The sequence below is a fragment of the Amphimedon queenslandica genome, unplaced genomic scaffold, assembly GCF_000090795.2.
Source record: "Amphimedon queenslandica unplaced genomic scaffold, v1.1 AMPQUscaffold_13348, whole genome shotgun sequence".
Classification (NCBI taxonomy): domain Eukaryota; kingdom Metazoa; phylum Porifera; class Demospongiae; order Haplosclerida; family Niphatidae; genus Amphimedon; species Amphimedon queenslandica.
In genome coordinates this window covers 34440-52685 of record NW_003546416.1, presented here as the reverse complement: position 1 = coordinate 52685, position 18246 = coordinate 34440, and the positions used below count along the sequence as shown (strand labels likewise).

General features: G+C 37.0%; 5 protein-coding genes and 1 long non-coding RNA gene across 6 annotated transcripts in view; 5 read left to right on the top strand and 1 right to left on the bottom strand.

Moving 5' to 3' along the window:
* LOC105313163 (protein SZT2-like) overlaps positions 1 to 6831 on the bottom strand; it is a 42281-nt gene extending 35450 nt beyond the window's left edge. Inside the window, exons 1-14 of the mRNA XM_019997901.1 lie at positions 6770 to 6831; positions 6564 to 6707; positions 6054 to 6215; positions 5286 to 5363; positions 5164 to 5235; positions 4817 to 4928; positions 1819 to 1908; positions 1318 to 1532; positions 1063 to 1268; positions 961 to 1016; positions 837 to 907; positions 652 to 770; positions 277 to 315; positions 45 to 206 (exon numbers count right to left, since the gene is read on the bottom strand). Of these exons, the coding sequence (XP_019853460.1) occupies positions 45 to 206; positions 277 to 315; positions 652 to 770; positions 837 to 907; positions 961 to 1016; positions 1063 to 1268; positions 1318 to 1532; positions 1819 to 1908; positions 4817 to 4928; positions 5164 to 5235; positions 5286 to 5363; positions 6054 to 6215; positions 6564 to 6707; positions 6770 to 6778 (1535 nt within the window). The 5' untranslated portion in view covers positions 6779 to 6831. The remainder of the gene's footprint in view (positions 1 to 44; positions 207 to 276; positions 316 to 651; positions 771 to 836; positions 908 to 960; positions 1017 to 1062; positions 1269 to 1317; positions 1533 to 1818; positions 1909 to 4816; positions 4929 to 5163; positions 5236 to 5285; positions 5364 to 6053; positions 6216 to 6563; positions 6708 to 6769) is intronic.
* LOC105313158 (uncharacterized) lies at positions 2746 to 4571 on the top strand. Its single transcript, XM_011406347.2, has 2 exons — positions 2746 to 3193; positions 3612 to 4571. The coding sequence occupies exons 1-2, from the start codon at positions 2829 to 2831 to the stop codon at positions 4516 to 4518; spliced, it is 1272 nt and encodes a 423-aa protein (XP_011404649.1). The 5' UTR covers positions 2746 to 2828; the 3' UTR covers positions 4519 to 4571.
* Positions 6832 to 6951: 120 nt separating the features above from the next.
* Positions 6952 to 8477, top strand: LOC100636582 (DNA-directed RNA polymerases I, II, and III subunit RPABC1). Its single transcript, XM_003387372.3, has 5 exons — positions 6952 to 7283; positions 7562 to 7724; positions 7767 to 7825; positions 8194 to 8272; positions 8333 to 8477. Exons 1-5 carry the CDS (start codon positions 7018 to 7020, stop codon positions 8396 to 8398), a joined length of 633 nt encoding a protein of 210 aa, XP_003387420.1. The 5' UTR covers positions 6952 to 7017; the 3' UTR covers positions 8399 to 8477.
* Positions 8478 to 9616: 1139 nt separating this feature from the next.
* Positions 9617 to 11828, top strand: LOC109582875 (probable serine/threonine-protein kinase DDB_G0271682). Its single transcript, XM_019997912.1, has 5 exons — positions 9617 to 9703; positions 9750 to 9925; positions 9984 to 10166; positions 10216 to 10375; positions 10433 to 11828. The coding sequence occupies exons 3-5, from the start codon at positions 10083 to 10085 to the stop codon at positions 11740 to 11742; spliced, it is 1554 nt and encodes a 517-aa protein (XP_019853471.1). The 5' UTR covers positions 9617 to 9703; positions 9750 to 9925; positions 9984 to 10082; the 3' UTR covers positions 11743 to 11828.
* A 1918-nt stretch (positions 11829 to 13746) lies between these two features.
* LOC109582877 (uncharacterized) lies at positions 13747 to 14089 on the top strand. Its single transcript, XR_002185257.1, has 3 exons — positions 13747 to 13771; positions 13821 to 13977; positions 14052 to 14089. It is a non-coding gene; the product is annotated as an uncharacterized LOC109582877 (long non-coding RNA).
* A 324-nt stretch (positions 14090 to 14413) lies between these two features.
* Positions 14414 to 18020, top strand: LOC109582864 (uncharacterized). Its single transcript, XM_019997892.1, has 6 exons — positions 14414 to 14569; positions 14618 to 15145; positions 15209 to 15384; positions 15718 to 15903; positions 15953 to 16109; positions 16429 to 18020. The coding sequence occupies exons 1-6, from the start codon at positions 14497 to 14499 to the stop codon at positions 18018 to 18020; spliced, it is 2712 nt and encodes a 903-aa protein (XP_019853451.1). The 5' UTR covers positions 14414 to 14496.
* Positions 18021 to 18246: the final 226 nt, after the last annotated feature.

Below are 18246 nucleotides of genomic sequence, written 5' to 3'. Positions count from 1 at the left end.
TAAAAAATAATCTAACATGTTCATTATTATTATTTAGTACTTACTTGTCTTCTCCATCAGTGTTGATGGCTAAAACCGGTTTAGACTGGTTTGGTGGTATTGTTAAAAGAGGCATACCATCGAGAATACTCTGGGGAAACTTGTAATAATCAGCCACTGAAGAGAAGGAGAGGAGATGAAATAGAACTTCATCAGAATGAGTTAGACTGCAAGGAAGAGAAAGAGGGAGGGAGAGAGAGGAGAATAAAAATAGACAAAATCTGAACTAAAACATACCTTTTAAGTGATTGCTTGAACCTTCTTAGGGCAGTAGCACTAGAAATTAAATAAAAAATAAATCAACCATTTATTTTAAAATAAGTACATACACACTGTACATGTACATACCGTATAGCTTGAAATTTTCGTGGAATGTAAATTTCGTGATTTTTGTGGTTATGGGCTGCCCACGAAATTTAAACCCACGAAATCATTGAAGTGCCATCCCCTTACAGGCTATGTAAACTGTCAACCACGAAAATTAAACCACGAATTGCCCCACTAGGAGCAAACCACGAAAATATCGACCCACGAAAATATCAAGCTATACGGTATACATGCATAATTATAAACTTGTTTGCATGTGTAATTGTTCATAGTTAGTTTGTTTACTGAGGTAGAGCTGTTCTTGGATCCGATTCGCTGAGAAAGTCTCTCACGAAATGATATGGAGCAGAAAAAGAAATTGTAATGACAGAATGATAGAAATCTACATCAGATAATGGGAACGACTAGAAAGAAAGAAAAATATCATTAATTTTATTTATTTAGTTTAATTTGCAAAATTTCTTTCTTACAGTTTGGACTGTGTATTGTATTGTAACGTTTGGTTGCCATAGCAGCTCCATCACAATCTCAATTTCCCTTTCTAAAAAACATACATGCACACTGTACTTCAACGAGAAAGAAATAATTCCTTACCGTTAAGCAAGATACTCTTAATTAGAAAACCTTCCCTGATCCGACAACCAATGACTCTAAGAAATAACTTCTAATTCAAATGCAATTTTATTAATTAACTACCTCATTCCAGGGGCTTTAAATAGAGATCTCTGATACTTGTATTCCGTCTGAGGTACGAAAGGGTCTTCATAGGCGGAGCTCTGAAGTGCCACGCCCCCAACACGCCCCTCCCATGCCGAGCACTGAAGCGACCACATCAAAATACATTTTTGTATCAAGTTAATTTCTACAGGCCCTTCATCAGGAGAAGAAACTGAATTTAGTATCTAAAAAATTCCCAAAAAATTAATTTAAATTTCATAGTTTAAATTATACTTTTGCTGGATTTAAGATACACCCATTACATGATTTTGTTAAATGTTCCAGAGACTGAGTATCAACTACGGCCCCTAGCGATATTCTTGGGCTGGTACCGCCCCCGCATAAAACGACCCAACAGCTAACATTAGTGGTTCTTAATTGAGAAACTATGGTATGCATTGAAGTAGGCGTGGCAAACCCACCCACACCATCAGTCAGTACTATAATACCTATACAGATTGAAATGATTTGAAACAATAATCCTGTATGTGTATAATAACGTTGAATACTTTCAAGGGGAACAACTTTCATAATTGTCTATCTGCAGGCTACTTATTAACATTTACATGAATCTATGATTTTTTATAGATCACCCATGCAGACCAGCTCAATATTATTTGTAGCCTTTTAAATGTACAATTTGCACAAAAAGACTTTTCTACATTGATTGAGTGACATTTGTGAATGTTTAGACCCTTGAAAGTTTCCAGCTTCTTTGATCTTGATGTGCTCTACCTTTGACGTTGGTGCGTGATAGCAACTGCAGTGATACTTTAATGATTCCTTCTAAACTGTGATCTGCTGCAAGCTCAGAGACAACAGAATCTTAATAAGAAAAGAAAAGAGAGAGAGAGATATTTGTTATGGAACACTAAACAACTAATTATTATCATGCCTAAATCAGCAACTTATGGTGATCAGGTCTGATTCCACTATAAGGTGCTGATTTCATACCTACAGTTCTACACATCATACACAACCAAATATATTCAGGCCTGATTCAAACTGTTGCCCAAAATTAATGACTCAAGCCTGATATCAGTACTGGTACAGCCCTGTTGGCTAGCATTGCTGAATCACGAAAGTCAGTCTGGCCTGATCCAGTATAGATACTTATCATGTCTGTATACTGTGGCTGACTCCATGATTGTATCAGGACTGATCGTCCAAAATCCATGATCCATGCCAGATATCAGGCCTGGTTTAAATTTAGGCTGAATCAGGCCTGATCAACATGATTATATTTTTGGCTGTGTATATGTACCTAAATATGTCCCTGCAGTAGCCGTAACACTTAATATTATTATCAATAGTTGTGCCCATTATTCATGTATTGCATTCACTAATCTTTTACTTTACTTTTAGGAGACTGTTAGTCTCCATTCAAAAATTTTATCATCTCTCAGTGATGACTATATACATGACAGGCTTGATTATTCAGTCAGCAAGGATTGGATGTTTTTATACACAGAAAATTGTGAGAGGCTATCATGGGTTGGATGCACTAGCTACTGACCACAAGCTATGAATATCATTATAGAGAGAAGTGCTACATGTTCACATCTCCTTATAAGGAACGAGTGACATTTACTTATAAATCTGCACTGTCAGCAATTATTTAATAAATTGCTGACAAAGCACATCACTAACTGCTGACTCAGCAGCTGTCAACTAATTATATAGTCCAGTCAGCAGAATTCTTATTTGAAATTTGAATAGTCTTTTGAATTCAAACTCAATACAAAATGGCTGATGAAAGGATCCAGGATCACCCATACCACCCCCACCCACTAATTAAAAAGGACACTAGGCTACTTTACAAAGAATTTGGCTCAAGATGGAAGTGTGACATATGCCAGCGTTCATTTGACGGTCGTTCGGACAATAGTACCCACCAATACGCCTACCATTGTACCCAGTGTAAGAGACCGGATTACTTTGACTGTTGCGAGGATTGTTTTAGAGGATATACTCACTCGTTTCATACCCACCGGTTGAAACCGGCTCAATCTAATGTTTGTCATTCAAAGACTAAGGGGGTGTGGTCTTGTGATGCTTGTAGAAGGGTATTTGGTATTAGCAATAATCAGACCAACTACCACTGTGAAAAGTAAGTGGTGGATTTAATATTGTTATTATTATTAAAAATAAGAAAAGCACTTAGATTTAGGAATAGGAAAGAAGGAAACAAAGAAGGAAAAGACAAAAATAATCAAAATAAATTTAATAATAATAATAATAATAATAAAGACAGCTGTATACAGTTTAAAGTTGACTATACCAGTTCAATTGTAAACTGTGTTTGGATCAGTGTATAATGCTACAAAAAGCACTTGCTTCAGTACTGACTTAAACTCGGAAGTAGTTTAGATAAGCCAGTTTGAAACTGCAGCTGTGTTTATACAGGGACGCCCACTTTTGTTCTTAGAGAGAGAGTTTTATCACATTTTTAATTGGCTTCTGTGACCACATTAAACTTAAACTATTATGATTTGAAATGGTAATTAATTTATTCTATTTTATTGTAGATGTGACGTTGACCTATGTACCGACTGCTTTAAAGGAAAATGGCGCCACGCCCTCCATCAAGACGGTAGCCACACCCTCTACCCCATAGACCCACGCATAGAGTATCGACACTACAAGAGCTGGTCGTGTGAGGCCTGCAATAAAGAAGGGACTCACGGTGATAAATTATGGTTACTGTACCACTGTAAGCAATGCGATGAAGACATTTGTGATACTTGTTTTAAAGGGACTAAACACCACCAGCATCAACACGGGCTGGTAGAGAAAGAGAGAGGGGAAGATTTTAAAAACTGTTCGGTGTGCTCCTTACAAATATACTCCCAGTTTTATTACTCGTGTCGGTTCCCGAGCTGCCGTTTTTACATGTGCTCCGAGTGTTTCCAGGCCCCGCCGAAACCACACCCACTCCACCCCGCCCACCCCCTGCACCTTAGCGACCCACTAACAGTCTACCCAGATGTAGGCGGAGCCTGGCACTGTGATAATTGCAAGCGAAGCACGACAAATCCTTTGGCTAAAATGCACCACTGTCAAGTATGTGAATTCGACTTATGTGATATTTGTTTCAGGACTGACTCGCCCAAAGCCACGCCTACTTTATGGCCACACCCACCAACAAGTGCCCCGCCTGTCAGCCAACAGCACAAGTTTTTCGCGAGTAAGGAGCAATATCAGCGACCGTACGTACGACCTATTACCCATTTCATACCGTCACCTCCGACTTCTATTCCTGCTCCTATGCTCTGTCGGATTTGTGGGTTGGCTACCGCTAGACTCACGCCCACACATAATGGACGTGGTCACTCGGAGGCACTGTATTGTCAAGAATGTGCAAAGACTGTCCTTGAGGCAGGAGAAACTTGTTATAAGTGTGGACAAGTACCGGACGGAATGAAGATGTTATGAGAGAGAGAGAGAGAGGGAGAGAGAGAGAGAGAGAGAGAGAGGGAGGGAGAGAGAGAGAGAGAGAGAGAGGGAGGGAGAGGGAGGGGGAAGAGGGAGGGGAGTGGTGATATAGGTAATAGGTTCATATTCATAATTAAAAAGACGATTCCGACTGCAAATTTTCCTATCATCATTATTGTTGTGTTTGTATATAACAACGATTTTAAATAGGCTGTCAAAGTTATTACAATTATATTTAATGAACCAATAACCAATATTATTTTATTAATAATTATTATCATTTTATTATTAACACTACCTTTTTGGATCGATTTGGTCTTGAGTTGATTCAACTTTTTATTAGCAAGTGTAAGAGTGTGATTAATGTTATCTGACTGAAGATGAATACCGTGCAGTATCACTTCAACTGGCTGGAAAGAGAGAAAGAAAGAAAGAAAGAACCATTATTATTGTATATTTATAATGCCTTTAATTTGGCAGCAATTTATTTTGCTATAAAACTTATTTGTTGTTTTTTAATTTGGCAATTTTGTGCATACATGAATTAGTACATGTATGAACATAATACATTAATGATTGGTGGATTTAAATTTGATTTCAAATTGCCAATATCACTAAAATAAACATTATAACGGTTCTTGTTACCTTCTTGCTTCCATTATAAACTAGTATAGTAACACACAGGTGAGGGACAATACTGGTCTTATTGACTCTCATCTAAAAAATTTAGACTGTTAGCCACGCCCCCGATCACGCCTACAACTCACGGGCTGTATGAGATCGCTGAGACATTTTTCAAGTCCACGAACAGCCTCATCAAGTTTAACGGAGAAAGTCTCGTTGCTCTAAACAGAAAATTATAAATTATCAATAATGGTAATTTGACTATAAAGCATTGCAACTATACAATGTAAGTATGAAGGTTTTTTTCGGAAAAACCACGGGCTATAATAGCCTTGGGTATTTTTCATAATTTTGGCGTTTTCTTAAAATGGCCGTAACTTGAAAAGTTGAAGTTGGAATCAGCTCAAACTTTCTACACAGCATAAGGACATCAATATGTACAAGAAAATGTAATAAAAATTGGGGGTGGTTTTGGAGCCATTTTTTGGAAAAAACCATGGGCTATAGTACAGGGATTTTTTCAGAATTTTGATATTTTCTTAAAATGGCCGTAACTTGAAAAATTGAAGTCGGAATCAGCTCAAACTTTTTACACAGCATAAGGACACCAATATGTATTAGAAAATGTAATAAAAATTGGGGATGATTTCGGAGCCATTTTTTGGAAAAAACCATGGGCTATAGTACAGGGATTTTTTCAGAATTTTGATGTTTTCTTAAAATGGCCATAACTTGAAAAATTGAAGTCGGAATCACCTCAAACTTGCTACATAGCATAAGGATATCAATATGTATCAAAAAATGTAATAAAAATTTGGGGTGATTCCAGAGCCATTTTTTGGAAAAACCCATGGGCTATAGCCTTGGGCATTTTTCTAATAAAGTATTCTTGTATTGCTCCGCCTACTCACCACTTGCATCATCGATGATGTCATATCTATGACAAATATTAAACTGGCATTCTGTGCAACGTAATGTACACTAGTTGATGGAGTGAGTCTATCAGTATTACTCCATAGTACAGTTAATGGTTCATCTCCTTTAACTGTAGCACCTTCATCTTGCTCTCCTTCCTACAGTAATAATAATAAATTAAATTTATAATAATAATAAATTAAAATTTTAATCAAGTAATAATAATAATAAAATTTTAAATTTTAAATCAATCTTCAACCTAATTTTAAAAATTACGATACCCTTATTAAATTTTAAACCTGTACCAGACCCCTATTAAAATTTTAATCAAGTAATAATAATAATAAATTTTAAATTTTAAATCAATCTTCAACCTAAGTTTAAAAATTATGATACCCTTATTAAATTTTAAACCTGTACCAGACCCCTATAAAGATAATCCCAAGCCCCCTAGGCTACAAACTAAGCCCCGATCCCAGAATAATGATAAATGTTCTTGTAATTACACTGTGTCCAGTGCTCAGCCATTGTGAGCTGCTCTTGAATAAGTTATTAAAGAACCAGTTGACTCTAACGCTTCTGGAGACCCTGTGCTCTCTACACAGCAGCAGATAGAGAACTTCTGGTGTAGCATTACTCACAATTTCTTCCTAAAAATAAAGAAAAATTATTAAAAATAAGAGTATGTAGATAAAAACTACAAGAATCTTACCTCAGACATTATACAGCAGAAGAAGAGTGATTGAGGAGTATAGAAAGCTGAAAGAACTGGAGAGATAGTACTCCACTATACTAGCCCCACCTATTTCAAAATGGCGCCTTATTTTAACCACGCCTTCCGTCACACCCAAATCACCCACGTGCTACAACGTGGGTCAATTTGTTTGACCACGCCTATTAGCAAAATCAGCATATTTTTAGTGTTTGCCCATCTTCTCCTATCCTTCCTTCTCTCTTCTAATGGATAACGAGGAGGTTACCTACAGACTATGGCGTATTAGGAAGACAGTCATGCAGATGTGTCATGACAGGCGGTATCTGGTGACCCAGGACGAGTTGGATCAAACTTTGGATCAATTTAAGGAGCAGTTTGGGGAGAGACCCAATGATGGACACCCTTCGAGGAACGACCTCTCAATACTAGTAGCTCATAATGATGATCCAACCGATCAGATGTTTGTGTTCTTTCCTGAAGATCCTAAAGTTGGCATTAAGACTATTAAACAGTGAGTGGGGAACACATTGAGCATGTAGATAATATATTGTACATTCTGGTATATTTAATTTATATTTGCATGTTCTTGCTCTTTTGTTTCTTCCCAATTTTTATAACCAACAAAATCAAATACATTATATCATCACATGGGCCATTGTGCTCAGGATTCATTAATAAAACTTAAAAAGCATTTTTTTTAAAAACATTCATTTAGCTCAAAATTTGAAAAAGTTTTGAATGTAAAAATGCTTGTCATTTGTTCCTATTCTCTCTCTCTCTCATTATCAGATATTGTGGTAGAATGCAGGAGGAGAATATATCAAGGGCCATTATAGTTGTACAGCAAGGAATGACCCCATCAGCTAAACAAGCACTAGTTGATATGGCTCCTAAATACATATTGGAACAGTTCATGGAGGCGGAGCTTATGATTAATATAACTGAACATGAGGTGAGTGGGTATGGTTTGGAAGTGGTTTATATAGCTTTGTAGTTGGTTCCAGAACATATTGTGATGACAACGGAGGAAAAGAGAGAATTATTAGCAAGATAGTATCCTAAAGCCCTATATACTAGGCTAGCAACTTCTGTAGTTACTGTAATCTTGTACCTAACTACACGTACCTAAGAATAGAATTCTGTTCTATTTTTGGAACAAGTTGATTACAAGTCAAAGTAAACACAAAATGTTAATGTTAGTATACAGTGTAGCCTCTATATAATGGACACTTTGGGGCAAGAATGTGTTTCTGTTATACAGAGGTATTCTTTATGTGGAGGTTATTTTATACAGTAAGGAATGTAATTGGTACACTAGGTGCTGTCCGTTAAATGGAGGTGTACGCTATAGAGAGTATCCATTAAGAGAGACTATACTGTATTTTATTTTCAGTTATTTTCTTCTTAATAACAATGATCAGTAAATTAAAGGAGCACCAGTTGCCTAAGATACAGTCAGGTGACCCTGTTGCTAGGTACTATGGACTGAAAAGAGGACAAGTAATGGATACTAAATTTCTAAAATTATCTCTCTCTTTCTCTCCTTCCTCCATTCATTAGGTAGTAAAGATCATAAGACCAAGTGAAACTGCTGGCAGATATGTCACATACAGACTTGTACAATAAACACAATTTCAGTTACAATAAACACAATTTCAGTTACAATAAACACAATTTCAGTTTTGGAAAATTATTATTAATCAGCCACACCTTTAAAGCTTTACGATATCAAATGAATACTGTATGATAATGATTATGATCTATGGTTGCACCACATGGGTAATTTCACCAAATTCATTTTGTTTAGCTTTGGCAACATAATTATGGTACATTACGTTACTGCTGGCATAGATATAGTGTGTTTGTAGTAGCTATGCTGCTACTGGCATAGATAGATATAGATCTACACAATGTACGTAAACACATAATCTTAGTGGTATGCTACAGGAAATGCCTCGCCCTACACAGCCAAGAATTTTACTTTGAATCATGACTGATATCAATCAGGATCAGCCTTGATACATCCCTGTATCATGGACTTTGGGCAGCCTGCAAAGCAATGAGTCTAGTATGATACAATCACGATAACCATCCATGATACAACCATGCTGGAGTACAGCCCTGGTTCAGCCAGAGCAATGGACATGATTCAACATTGATGCCAGTCAGGGCTGTATCAAAATAGACATCAGGCTTGAATCATTGACTTTGGGCAGTACTACTGTATCAGCATGAAAATTCTTGGCTGTGTATGCTAGGCCCAGGCCTAACTATAAACAGTAGTCTCGCCGCCCAGACCAGCCTGGCACTGTCATCAAACTAGGCTTGCAGTACAGTTGCTATGTCGTTCAAAAGTAAGATGTTATCAATCCATTATTGTTTACCATGTTTATTGTTTTATCGTAGATAAACCGAGAAAAAGAGCCCATCACCGCGCTGTATCCATAGACCATTCATTGTATGTGTGGGCTGGCCATCATAATGGCTTGCCTAAAGTACATGATAGTGCAGAAAAGCGAAGGATCACTAGTGATATACAACACTTTACTCTTTCAACTGGTCAATGGATCACTAGAGGTACTACTGGTACTCCTCCATTAGGAATCATTGAATATTGCTGTACTGCAATAAATGATCAATTGTATTATTTTGGAGGAGAGTGTGGCCATGACAGCTGTAATCACAACAGTATTACACAACTGGATACTGTTAGTCTTCAATGGAGAGAATTAGAACCAACTGATGCAACTAGACCAGTTATGAGGAGGGGTGGTGGTGGAATGATATCATTTGAACATGATGGAGCACATTTACTAATGATAGGAGGAAAAGGATCTAAACCAGCTGTACAACTACCTCATTATAAATATATTGAGTTTACTGATGGAGACTGGCAGACTAATGAGCACTCAATATATAATATATCATCAAGTATAGCTTATTATTGTTTGAAATTATGTCAATAATTTTAATTTAGGAGAATGGAGTAATCCTTTAATCATTGGTCAGTGTATACCACCTGCTAGTCACTTCATCATTGAAAAGATCAACAACACTAGAGCTGTTCTGTTTGGTGGAATAGAGACTGATGATAAGGCTAAGGATACTGCTACTAACAATGTTTACATATTAAAGATATCAATCAGCACTGTTGTACGTTAAAATATGTGCATGCATACTATATATGTCATTGTTTATTATTATTTATTAGTTCTGGCAGTGTATAAAGAAACCTGTAGCAATAGACCAATGGCCTGTGGATAGATATTATCATGCAGGTGCTATTATTATAACTAGATCAGACTGTCCTATGCTAGTGATAAGTGGTGGGAAGGATGATGATACGTTAGATGATTGTTGGATCTTTAACATCACTCAACATTCCTGGATAAAGGTATGTACAGTGAGATACATGTAAATTATTAATTTATTTCTATTAACAGTTAGATGTACCTCACTCTGTCAGTAAGAGATGGGGTCATTCTCTCTCATCGTTCAGTATGAGTAGTCCTCTTTGTGTTTGGATAATAACTGTAGGAGGACAGTGTCCCTCTGATTCCAACTACATCAGTAAACCTAATGTTGCCATGTTAAATGAACTAGGTCAGTGTAGTGGGATGATAATATTGGTGAGGGATTGATTGTATGTATCTACTTTAGTTACTAACAGTAAAGGACAGTGGGCAGTAGGTAGTACATTAGATACCAATGATATGAATAATGAAGAATACAAGAAGAGGTATCAGCATCAACTACAAATAGGAGGAAGAATGTGGTTGGAGGAGTTTGAGCAAGCTATTGAAGAGAAGGAGAAAGAATTACAAGAAAGAAAGAGAAGAGCACAAGTCTTTTGTCAGCAGTTGGAGCAGAAGGAAAGAGAAGAAGCAAAGAAAGCTCAAGAAATAAGAAGATATCGACATCAGCTACAAAAGAAGGATAGAGAGGAGGCAGAGAGAGAGGAGAGATATCATAACCAGTTACAGGAGAAGGATAGGGAGCTACAGGAGAAGGATAGGGCATTACAGGAGAAGGATGTGGAGCATCAGGTGGTACTGCTGGAGAAAGATAGGGAGCATCAGGTGGCACTGCAGGAGAAGGATAGGGAGCTACAGGAGAAGGATGAAGAGCTGCATCAGTCTCAAGATGCAGTTCGTAGGTACCAGCAACAAGCAGAGCTAACTGATGATCACTGGGTTATTAATAAAGATGAGGTGATTTTGACAGATGAGGAGTTAGGAAGAGGATCTTATGCTGTCGTTACAGTTGGTATCTTCAGAGGTTTAAGAGTAGCTGTCAAGTCACTTCATACTATCATTATCTCAGATTATAATTTAGCTCTCTTCTCTAGGGAAATGACTGTAGCATCACAAATACGTCATCCTAACCTGGTCCAGTTTATTGGTGCAACTAAAGTGGGTAATCCTCTCATCTTGACCGAGCTGATGAGCACTAGTCTTAGTCATCAGCTGCAGAAAAAACGATTAACAAATAAACAGATTCTGAGTATTGCTCAAGATGTAGCTTTAGGCCTCAACTACCTTCACCTGTTTCAACCACCTATTATTCACAGAGATGTGAGCAGTCCTAATGTATTATTAAAGCCTTGCACTGGGCCTGCTGGTTATGAAGCTAAAGTAGCAGATTATGGTACAGTTAAAGTAGTGCAAGCTACCACTGCTAGGACTGGCACTGGTCCTTATATGGCAGGCAATCCAGCATATGCTGCACCAGAAGCTCGTGATCCTGATCAACACAGTCCAGCAATGGATGTCTACAGTTACTCTGTTCTCCTTATGGAAATGAATTTATGTCGTCCACCAGAAATGGAGACAGCAAGAAGAGCACGACAATCTGGTAGTGTCTCCTGGTCTGATATGAAGTCTCTCATACAAAGAGGACTTGACAATAATCCCAAAAACCGTCCTACTATGGCTCAAGTATTGGAGTTTTTGAAAAGGATTAAGATTTGATTTTTATATTTTTGATATTCCAATAGTAGTGGCTGCTTAGATAGTTTTAAAACTTGTATACTTTTAGTTATTTGCTGTTCTACTTATTATTTTCTTTTTCAGTTTTGAATTCTCTTTTGATTTCTTCTTTCTTTTCTGTTTTTCTTCTTCTTTTTTACATATATATATTATAAATAATAATACAGATCTGCAATATGTGATGTTCTGACTGCTTTGTGTAGCCGGATAGATACAAGAATGCCTTTTGCATATAAATGGGTATGGTCTGACTCTACACAGCCAAGAGTAAGCATGTATAATACAAGACACTGCCTAAAATCAATGAATCGAGCCTGATTACAGTATTGATAAAAGTCTGACAGATATCATTGCCGAATCATGCATGTTGCTCTGGCTGAACCAGTATGAATTCCAGCATGATTGTATCAAGACTGATAGATCAAGCTAGGCTCAATTGCAATGCAGTAATGAGCTGCAATGTTAGCTGCCCAAAATCCATGATTCAGGATGCATTAGGCCGGATCAGGACTGACATCATTCATGATTCAACCACAAACTTAGATTAATTGGCTGTGTAGTTGGAGGAGGGGCTCCGGGGCCCGGGCATAGCTAGAGCTTGGCAGTTGGCCCCATGGCGTCACAAGTGCCCAAGACTACAAGTAAGTACTTATTGTTGCTATTCCAGTGATCATCTACTATCATATAGATGGAAGAGCTGCTCACTGCGCCTTATCAGTAGGTGATTCACTGTATGTGTGGGGTGGTGATCAGGTTGATTTGCCTGAAGTACATGATAGTGAAGAGAAGAGAAGGATCACTAGTAATATACAGCACTTTACTCCTTCAACTGGTCAATGGATCACTAGAGGTACTACTGGTACTCCTCCATTAGGAATCATTGGATACTGCTGTACTGCAATAAATGATCTATTGTATTATTTTGGGGGAAAGTGTGGTCATGACGACTGCAATCACAATAGTATTACACAACTGGATGCTGGTAGTCTTCAATGGACAGAAATAGAACCAACTGATGCAACTAGACCAGTTATGAGGAGAGGTGGTGGTGGAATGATATCATTTGAACATGATGGAGTACACCATTTACTAATGATAGGAGGAAGAGGATCTAAACCAGCTGTACAACTACCTCATTATAAATATATTGAGTTACCTAGTGGAAAATGGCGTACTAATGAGCACTCAGTATATAATATATCATCAAGTAAAATTTCATTATTGTTTGAAATTACGTTAATAATTTTAATTTAGGAAAATGGAACGATCCTTCAATCATTGGTCAGTGTATACCACCTGCTAGTCACTTCATCATTGAAAAGATCAACAACACTAGAGCTGTTCTGTTTGGTGGACGAGAGACTGATGATGAATCTGAGAATACTTTTACTAACAATATTTATTTATTAGAGATGTCAATCAGCACTGTGGTATGTTAATTTATGTGTACTGAATCTAAATGCAGAGCCTGAAATTACATTTAAACAGTGTTCTGACATTATGTCTGAACACAGCCTATTTTGGTCTGACATTTGAATGAAATGGTTGGACATGTTCATTTATCCTTTTTATATGTCAATGTGTGTGCTTGTTAGTGAGTGTTTAATTCAAAATTTTTTTGTAATGTAAAGAAACTTACAAAAGCATAACCATTAATTTAGTAATAATACTAATAAAAATTTTGTGTTGTTTACTAATGTTCAGACAAAATGGTAGAACAACATGGTAGTTGGTCGGACAATTAAGCAAAATGGTCGGAAAATGTCTGATGTCCGACTGTAATTTCAGGCTCTGAAATGTATATGCACTCTTCGTTTATTAGTTCTGGCAGTGTATAAAGAAACCCGAACCAATAGACCAATGGCCAGTGGGTAGATGCTATCATGCAGGTGCTATTATTATAACTGGATCAGACTGTCCTATGCTAGTGATAAGTGGTGGGGAGGGTGATGATGATGATATATTAGATGATTGTTGGATCTTTAACATCACTCAACGTTCCTGGATAAAGGTATGTACAGTGAGATACATGTAAATTATTAATTTATTTCTATTAACAGTTAGATGTACCTCACTCTGTTAGTAAGAGATATGGTCATTCTCTCTCAGTGTTCATTATGAGTCCTCATCGTGTCTGGATAATAACTGTTGGAGGATGTGTTGATAAGACAGGGACACTTACCACATATCCTAACACTACTATGTTGACTGAACTAGGTTAGTGTAGTATTACTTGTTATTCTTTGAAATATACTATGAGTACATAACAATCTATTTCGTTATAATTATAGTTTTGAACAGTAAAGGAGAGTGGACAGTAAGTGATACATTAGATACCAATGGTATGAATAATGAAGAATACAAGAAGAAATATCAGCAGCAACTACAGACAGGAAGAAGAAAGGAGGAGGAGGGAGGAGTACCAGAAACTCAATGAAGAGCATATTATATCAGTACAATAAACAAAATGTTTGAACTCGTTTATGAAATTCAAAACTTGTCATAGATAATATCTAAACTTGAAATAGGATATTGAACCTATTTAATGGTAAGTAAATTCATGAGCTGACTTGCGAGCTATGCATGCACGCAGTGAGCCACGCCCATAGTGCAATTTTCAAAGTGTTGGGTGGCGCAGGTTGTTTTGTCATCGCTTGTTTTGCATAGAATTGCTGGAGTAAATTAATTTTTATCTGTGATTTTTTGAGCCCAAGCTGGCGCTTGTGGCGTCGTAACATGGCTAATCTTCTCTGGTGGAGGAGAAGTGCAAGCTATGGTGCAAATCAAGACAGTGCCGATGGGCTATCTTGTAAGTACTTTAATCTTTTTACCACCCCAGTGATTTTTGTCATACTAGATCAACTGAATGGAAGAGCAACTCACCGCACTGTATCAGTAGATGATTCGCTGTATGTGTGGGGTGGTGATCAGGATGATTTACCTAAAGTACATGATAATGAAGAGAAGACAAGGATCACTAGTACTATACAGCACTTTACTCCTTTAACTGGTCAATGGGTCACTAGAGATACTACTGGTACTCCTCCATTAGGAATCATTGCATACTGCAGTACTGCAATAAATGATCTATTGTATTATTTTGGGGGTTATTGTAGCCATGACAACTGCTGTCACAACAGTATTACACAACTGGATACCGTTAGTCTTCAATGGACAGAAATAGAACCAACTGATGCAACTAGACCAGTTATGAGGAGAGGTCATGGTGGAATGATATCATTTGAACATGATGGAGTACACCATTTACTAATGATAGGAGGAATAGGATCTAAACCAGCTGTACAACTACCTCATTATGAATATATTAAGTTCACTGGTGGAAGATGGCATACTAATGAGCACTCAATATATGATACATCATCAAGTACATAATTTTTAAATTTATTACTCGTTAAAGTCAAGTTCATAATTTTTATTTTTAATTTAGGAAAATGGAGTACTCCTTCAATCATTGGTCAGTGTATACCACCTGCTTATGGTTTCATCGTTGAAAAAATCAACAACACTAGAGCTGTTCTGTTTGGTGGACTAGGGACTGATGATGATGCTAAGACTACTGCTAATAGCAACATTTATGTATTAGAGATATCAATCAGCACTGTGGTATGTTAAATTATGTGTACTGAATGTATGCATGCACACACACCAAGAGTATCTGGTTGGCTTCAAATTTTCATTGTTTAAATTTTCATTGGAATTGATTTTAGTGATTTACAAAATTTTTGTTTATACTTATTTATTTTGATAAAATTGATTTTGAGCATGCACAAAGATTAATTTCACATGAAATAACTCTTAGCATACAACACTCTGTTATCTTGTAATGATAAATTGATTTTCACGGATTTTATTTTTATAAATCTTTAAAAAAGAATGCTTAAAAATTTGCTCTATGCATGTTTTAAGTAACAGGTGTGGTTATTTTATTTATTATAGTTCTGGCAGTGTATAAAGAAACCTGAAGCAATAGACCAATGGCCTGTAGGTAGATATTATCATGCAGGTGCTATTATAACTGGATCAGACTGTCCTATGCTAGTGATAAGTGGTGGGTGGGATAAGAATAATGATACATTAGATGATTGTTGGATCTTAAACATCACTCAACATTCCTGGATAAAGGTATGTACAGTGAGATACATGTAAATTATTAATTTATTTCTATTAACAGTTAGATGTACCTCACTCTGTTAATAAAAGATATAGTCATTCTCTCTCAGTGTTCATTATGAGTCCTCATTGTGTCTGGATAATATCTGTTGGAGGAGCTATTGATAGAAACTTCACATATGTTCTTAATCCTAACACTGTTATGCAAACTGAACTAGGTCAGTTTAGTGTTTACATTTGCATCATAGTTCCTATATAATGTACCATACTTAATACCGTACAGAAGGAAATTTTGGAGGGATTAAATTTTTGGCGAATTGCTAAATTTTGGTGATTGGCGAATTTTAATTTGGCGAATTTTATTTTGGCGAATTTGTGGCCATGTGCCATTGAGCATGCGTATAATGGCTCAAAATGGCAAATTTTTATTTTGGCGAATGGCTATCAAAATGCCAAATTCGCCAAATTTAACTACCTCCAAAATTTCCTTCCATACGGTACATGATACAGTTTTCTTTATGTTATAATAATTATTAGTTCTGAAAAGTAAAGGAGAGTGGACAGTAGGTGATACATTTGATACAAATGACATGACTGGTGAGTACTGCAAGATTAAGTATCAGCAGCAACTACAAACAGGAAGAAAAATATGGTTGGAGGAGTACCAGAAACCAATAAAAGGAGATACAGCTGATACTGAGCAAACCGTACAAGCTCTTATGAAGAGTCTTGAAGTGAAGGAGAGAGAATTGCAAAAAAAGGAGAATGAAAAAGAGAAAGAAGTAAAACTATTTCATTGGCAAATGGAGCAAAAGGAAAAAGAAGAAGCAGAGAAAGATCAAGAAATAAGAAGATATAGTCAACAGCTACAAGAGAAGGATAGGGAGGAGGCAGAGAGAGAGGAGAGATATCATAACCAGTTACAAGAGAAGGATAGGGAGCTACAGGAGAAGGATATGGAGCTACAGGAGAAGGATAGGGAGCATCAGGTAGTACTGCTGGAGCTACAGGAGGCACTACAACAAAAGGATATCGTGATACTTGAGAAAGATAAGGAGCTACAGGTCAAGGATAAAGAGGTAAGGAAGAGGCATAAAAAGCTAAAGGAAAAGAACAGGGAGCTGGAGGCACTACAGGAAGATATACTTCAGCTAGGAGTGCTACAGGAGAAGGATAGGGAGCTGCAGGAGAAAGATAGAGAGCTAAAGGAGAAAGATAGAGAGCTACAGGAGAAAGATAGAAAGCTACAGGAGAAAGATAGGGAGCATCAAGTGGCACTGCAGGAGAAGGATAGGGAGCTATGTCAGTCTCAAGATGCAGTTCATAGGTACCAGCAACAAGCACTTACTGATGATCACTGGGTTATTGATAAAGATGAAGTGATTTTGACAAAGGAGGAGTTAGGACGAGGATCTTATGGCGTCGTTACAGTTGGTATTTTTAGAGGTTTAAGAGTAGCTGTCAAGTCACTTCATAATATCATCATTTCAAAATATAATCTAGGTATCTTCTCCAGGGAAATGAGTATAGCATCACGAGTACGTCATCCTAACCTGGTCCAGTTTATTGGTGCAACTAAAGTGGGTAATCTTCTCATCTTGACTGAGCTGATGAGCACTAGTCTTAATCAGGAGATTCGAGAGAATGAGTTAACAAAGCAGCAGATTATCAGTATTGCTCAGGATGTAGCTTTAGGCCTCAACTACCTTCACCTGTTTAAGCCTCATCCTATTATTCACAGAGATGTGAGCAGTCCTAACGTATTATTAAAGCCTTCCACTGGAGCTGCTGGTTATGAAGCTAAAGTAGCAGATTATGGTACAGCTAAAGTAGTGCAAGCTGAAAGTACTGGTACTGTTATGCCAGGCAATCCAGCATATTCTGCACCAGAAGCTCGTGATCCTGATCAACACAGTCCAGCAATGGATGTCTACAGTTACTCTGTTCTCCTTATGGAAATGAATTTACATTCTAAACCAGAAATGACAATTGAAGAAAGGGCACGACAGTCTGATTCTGTATCTTGGTCTGATATGAAGTCTCTCATACAAAGAGGACTTAAAGCTGATCCTAGAGCTCGTCCTACTATGGCTCAAGTAGTAGAGTCATTGAAAAGGATGAAGATTTGATTAATTTTTGATATTCCAATTGCTGCTTTTTATTTTTGTAGTTTTTTCTCATGTACCTTGTTACTACTAGCTTAATTCCATTTTCACTGTTTAGAATCTCTTCTTTTTTTAATAGAATTAGATTTCCTTCATTTAAGTATTAAAAAACATGCGCTGCGATTATACACAAGCATTATCAGCTATAGGAGTATTGAGAATAATGCTTTTTTATTTGTATGTATAGGTG

Bases quoted from the DNA above. Each gene is read 5' to 3' on its own strand.
- LOC105313158 (XM_011406347.2), top strand. From the start codon at position 2,829: ATGGCTGATGAAAGGATCCAGGATCACCCATACCACCCCCACCCACTA. The intron at 3,194-3,611 runs GTAAGTGGTGGA...ATTTTATTGTAG, and splicing joins ACCAACTACCACTGTGAAAA to ATGTGACGTTGACCTATGTA.
- LOC100636582 (XM_003387372.3), top strand. From the start codon at position 7,018: ATGGATAACGAGGAGGTTACCTACAGACTATGGCGTATTAGGAAGACA. The intron at 7,284-7,561 runs GTGAGTGGGGAA...TCTCATTATCAG, and splicing joins GGCATTAAGACTATTAAACA to ATATTGTGGTAGAATGCAGG. The intron at 7,725-7,766 runs GTGAGTGGGTAT...ATAGCTTTGTAG, and splicing joins TTAATATAACTGAACATGAG to TTGGTTCCAGAACATATTGT.
- LOC109582875 (XM_019997912.1), top strand. From the start codon at position 10,083: ATGCTAGTGATAAGTGGTGGGAAGGATGATGATACGTTAGATGATTGT. The intron at 10,167-10,215 runs GTATGTACAGTG...TTCTATTAACAG, and splicing joins CTCAACATTCCTGGATAAAG to TTAGATGTACCTCACTCTGT. The intron at 10,376-10,432 runs GTCAGTGTAGTG...TATCTACTTTAG, and splicing joins TGCCATGTTAAATGAACTAG to TTACTAACAGTAAAGGACAG.
- LOC109582864 (XM_019997892.1), top strand. From the start codon at position 14,497: ATGGCTAATCTTCTCTGGTGGAGGAGAAGTGCAAGCTATGGTGCAAAT. The intron at 14,570-14,617 runs GTAAGTACTTTA...TTGTCATACTAG, and splicing joins CAGTGCCGATGGGCTATCTT to ATCAACTGAATGGAAGAGCA. The intron at 15,146-15,208 runs GTACATAATTTT...TTTTTAATTTAG, and splicing joins AATATATGATACATCATCAA to GAAAATGGAGTACTCCTTCA.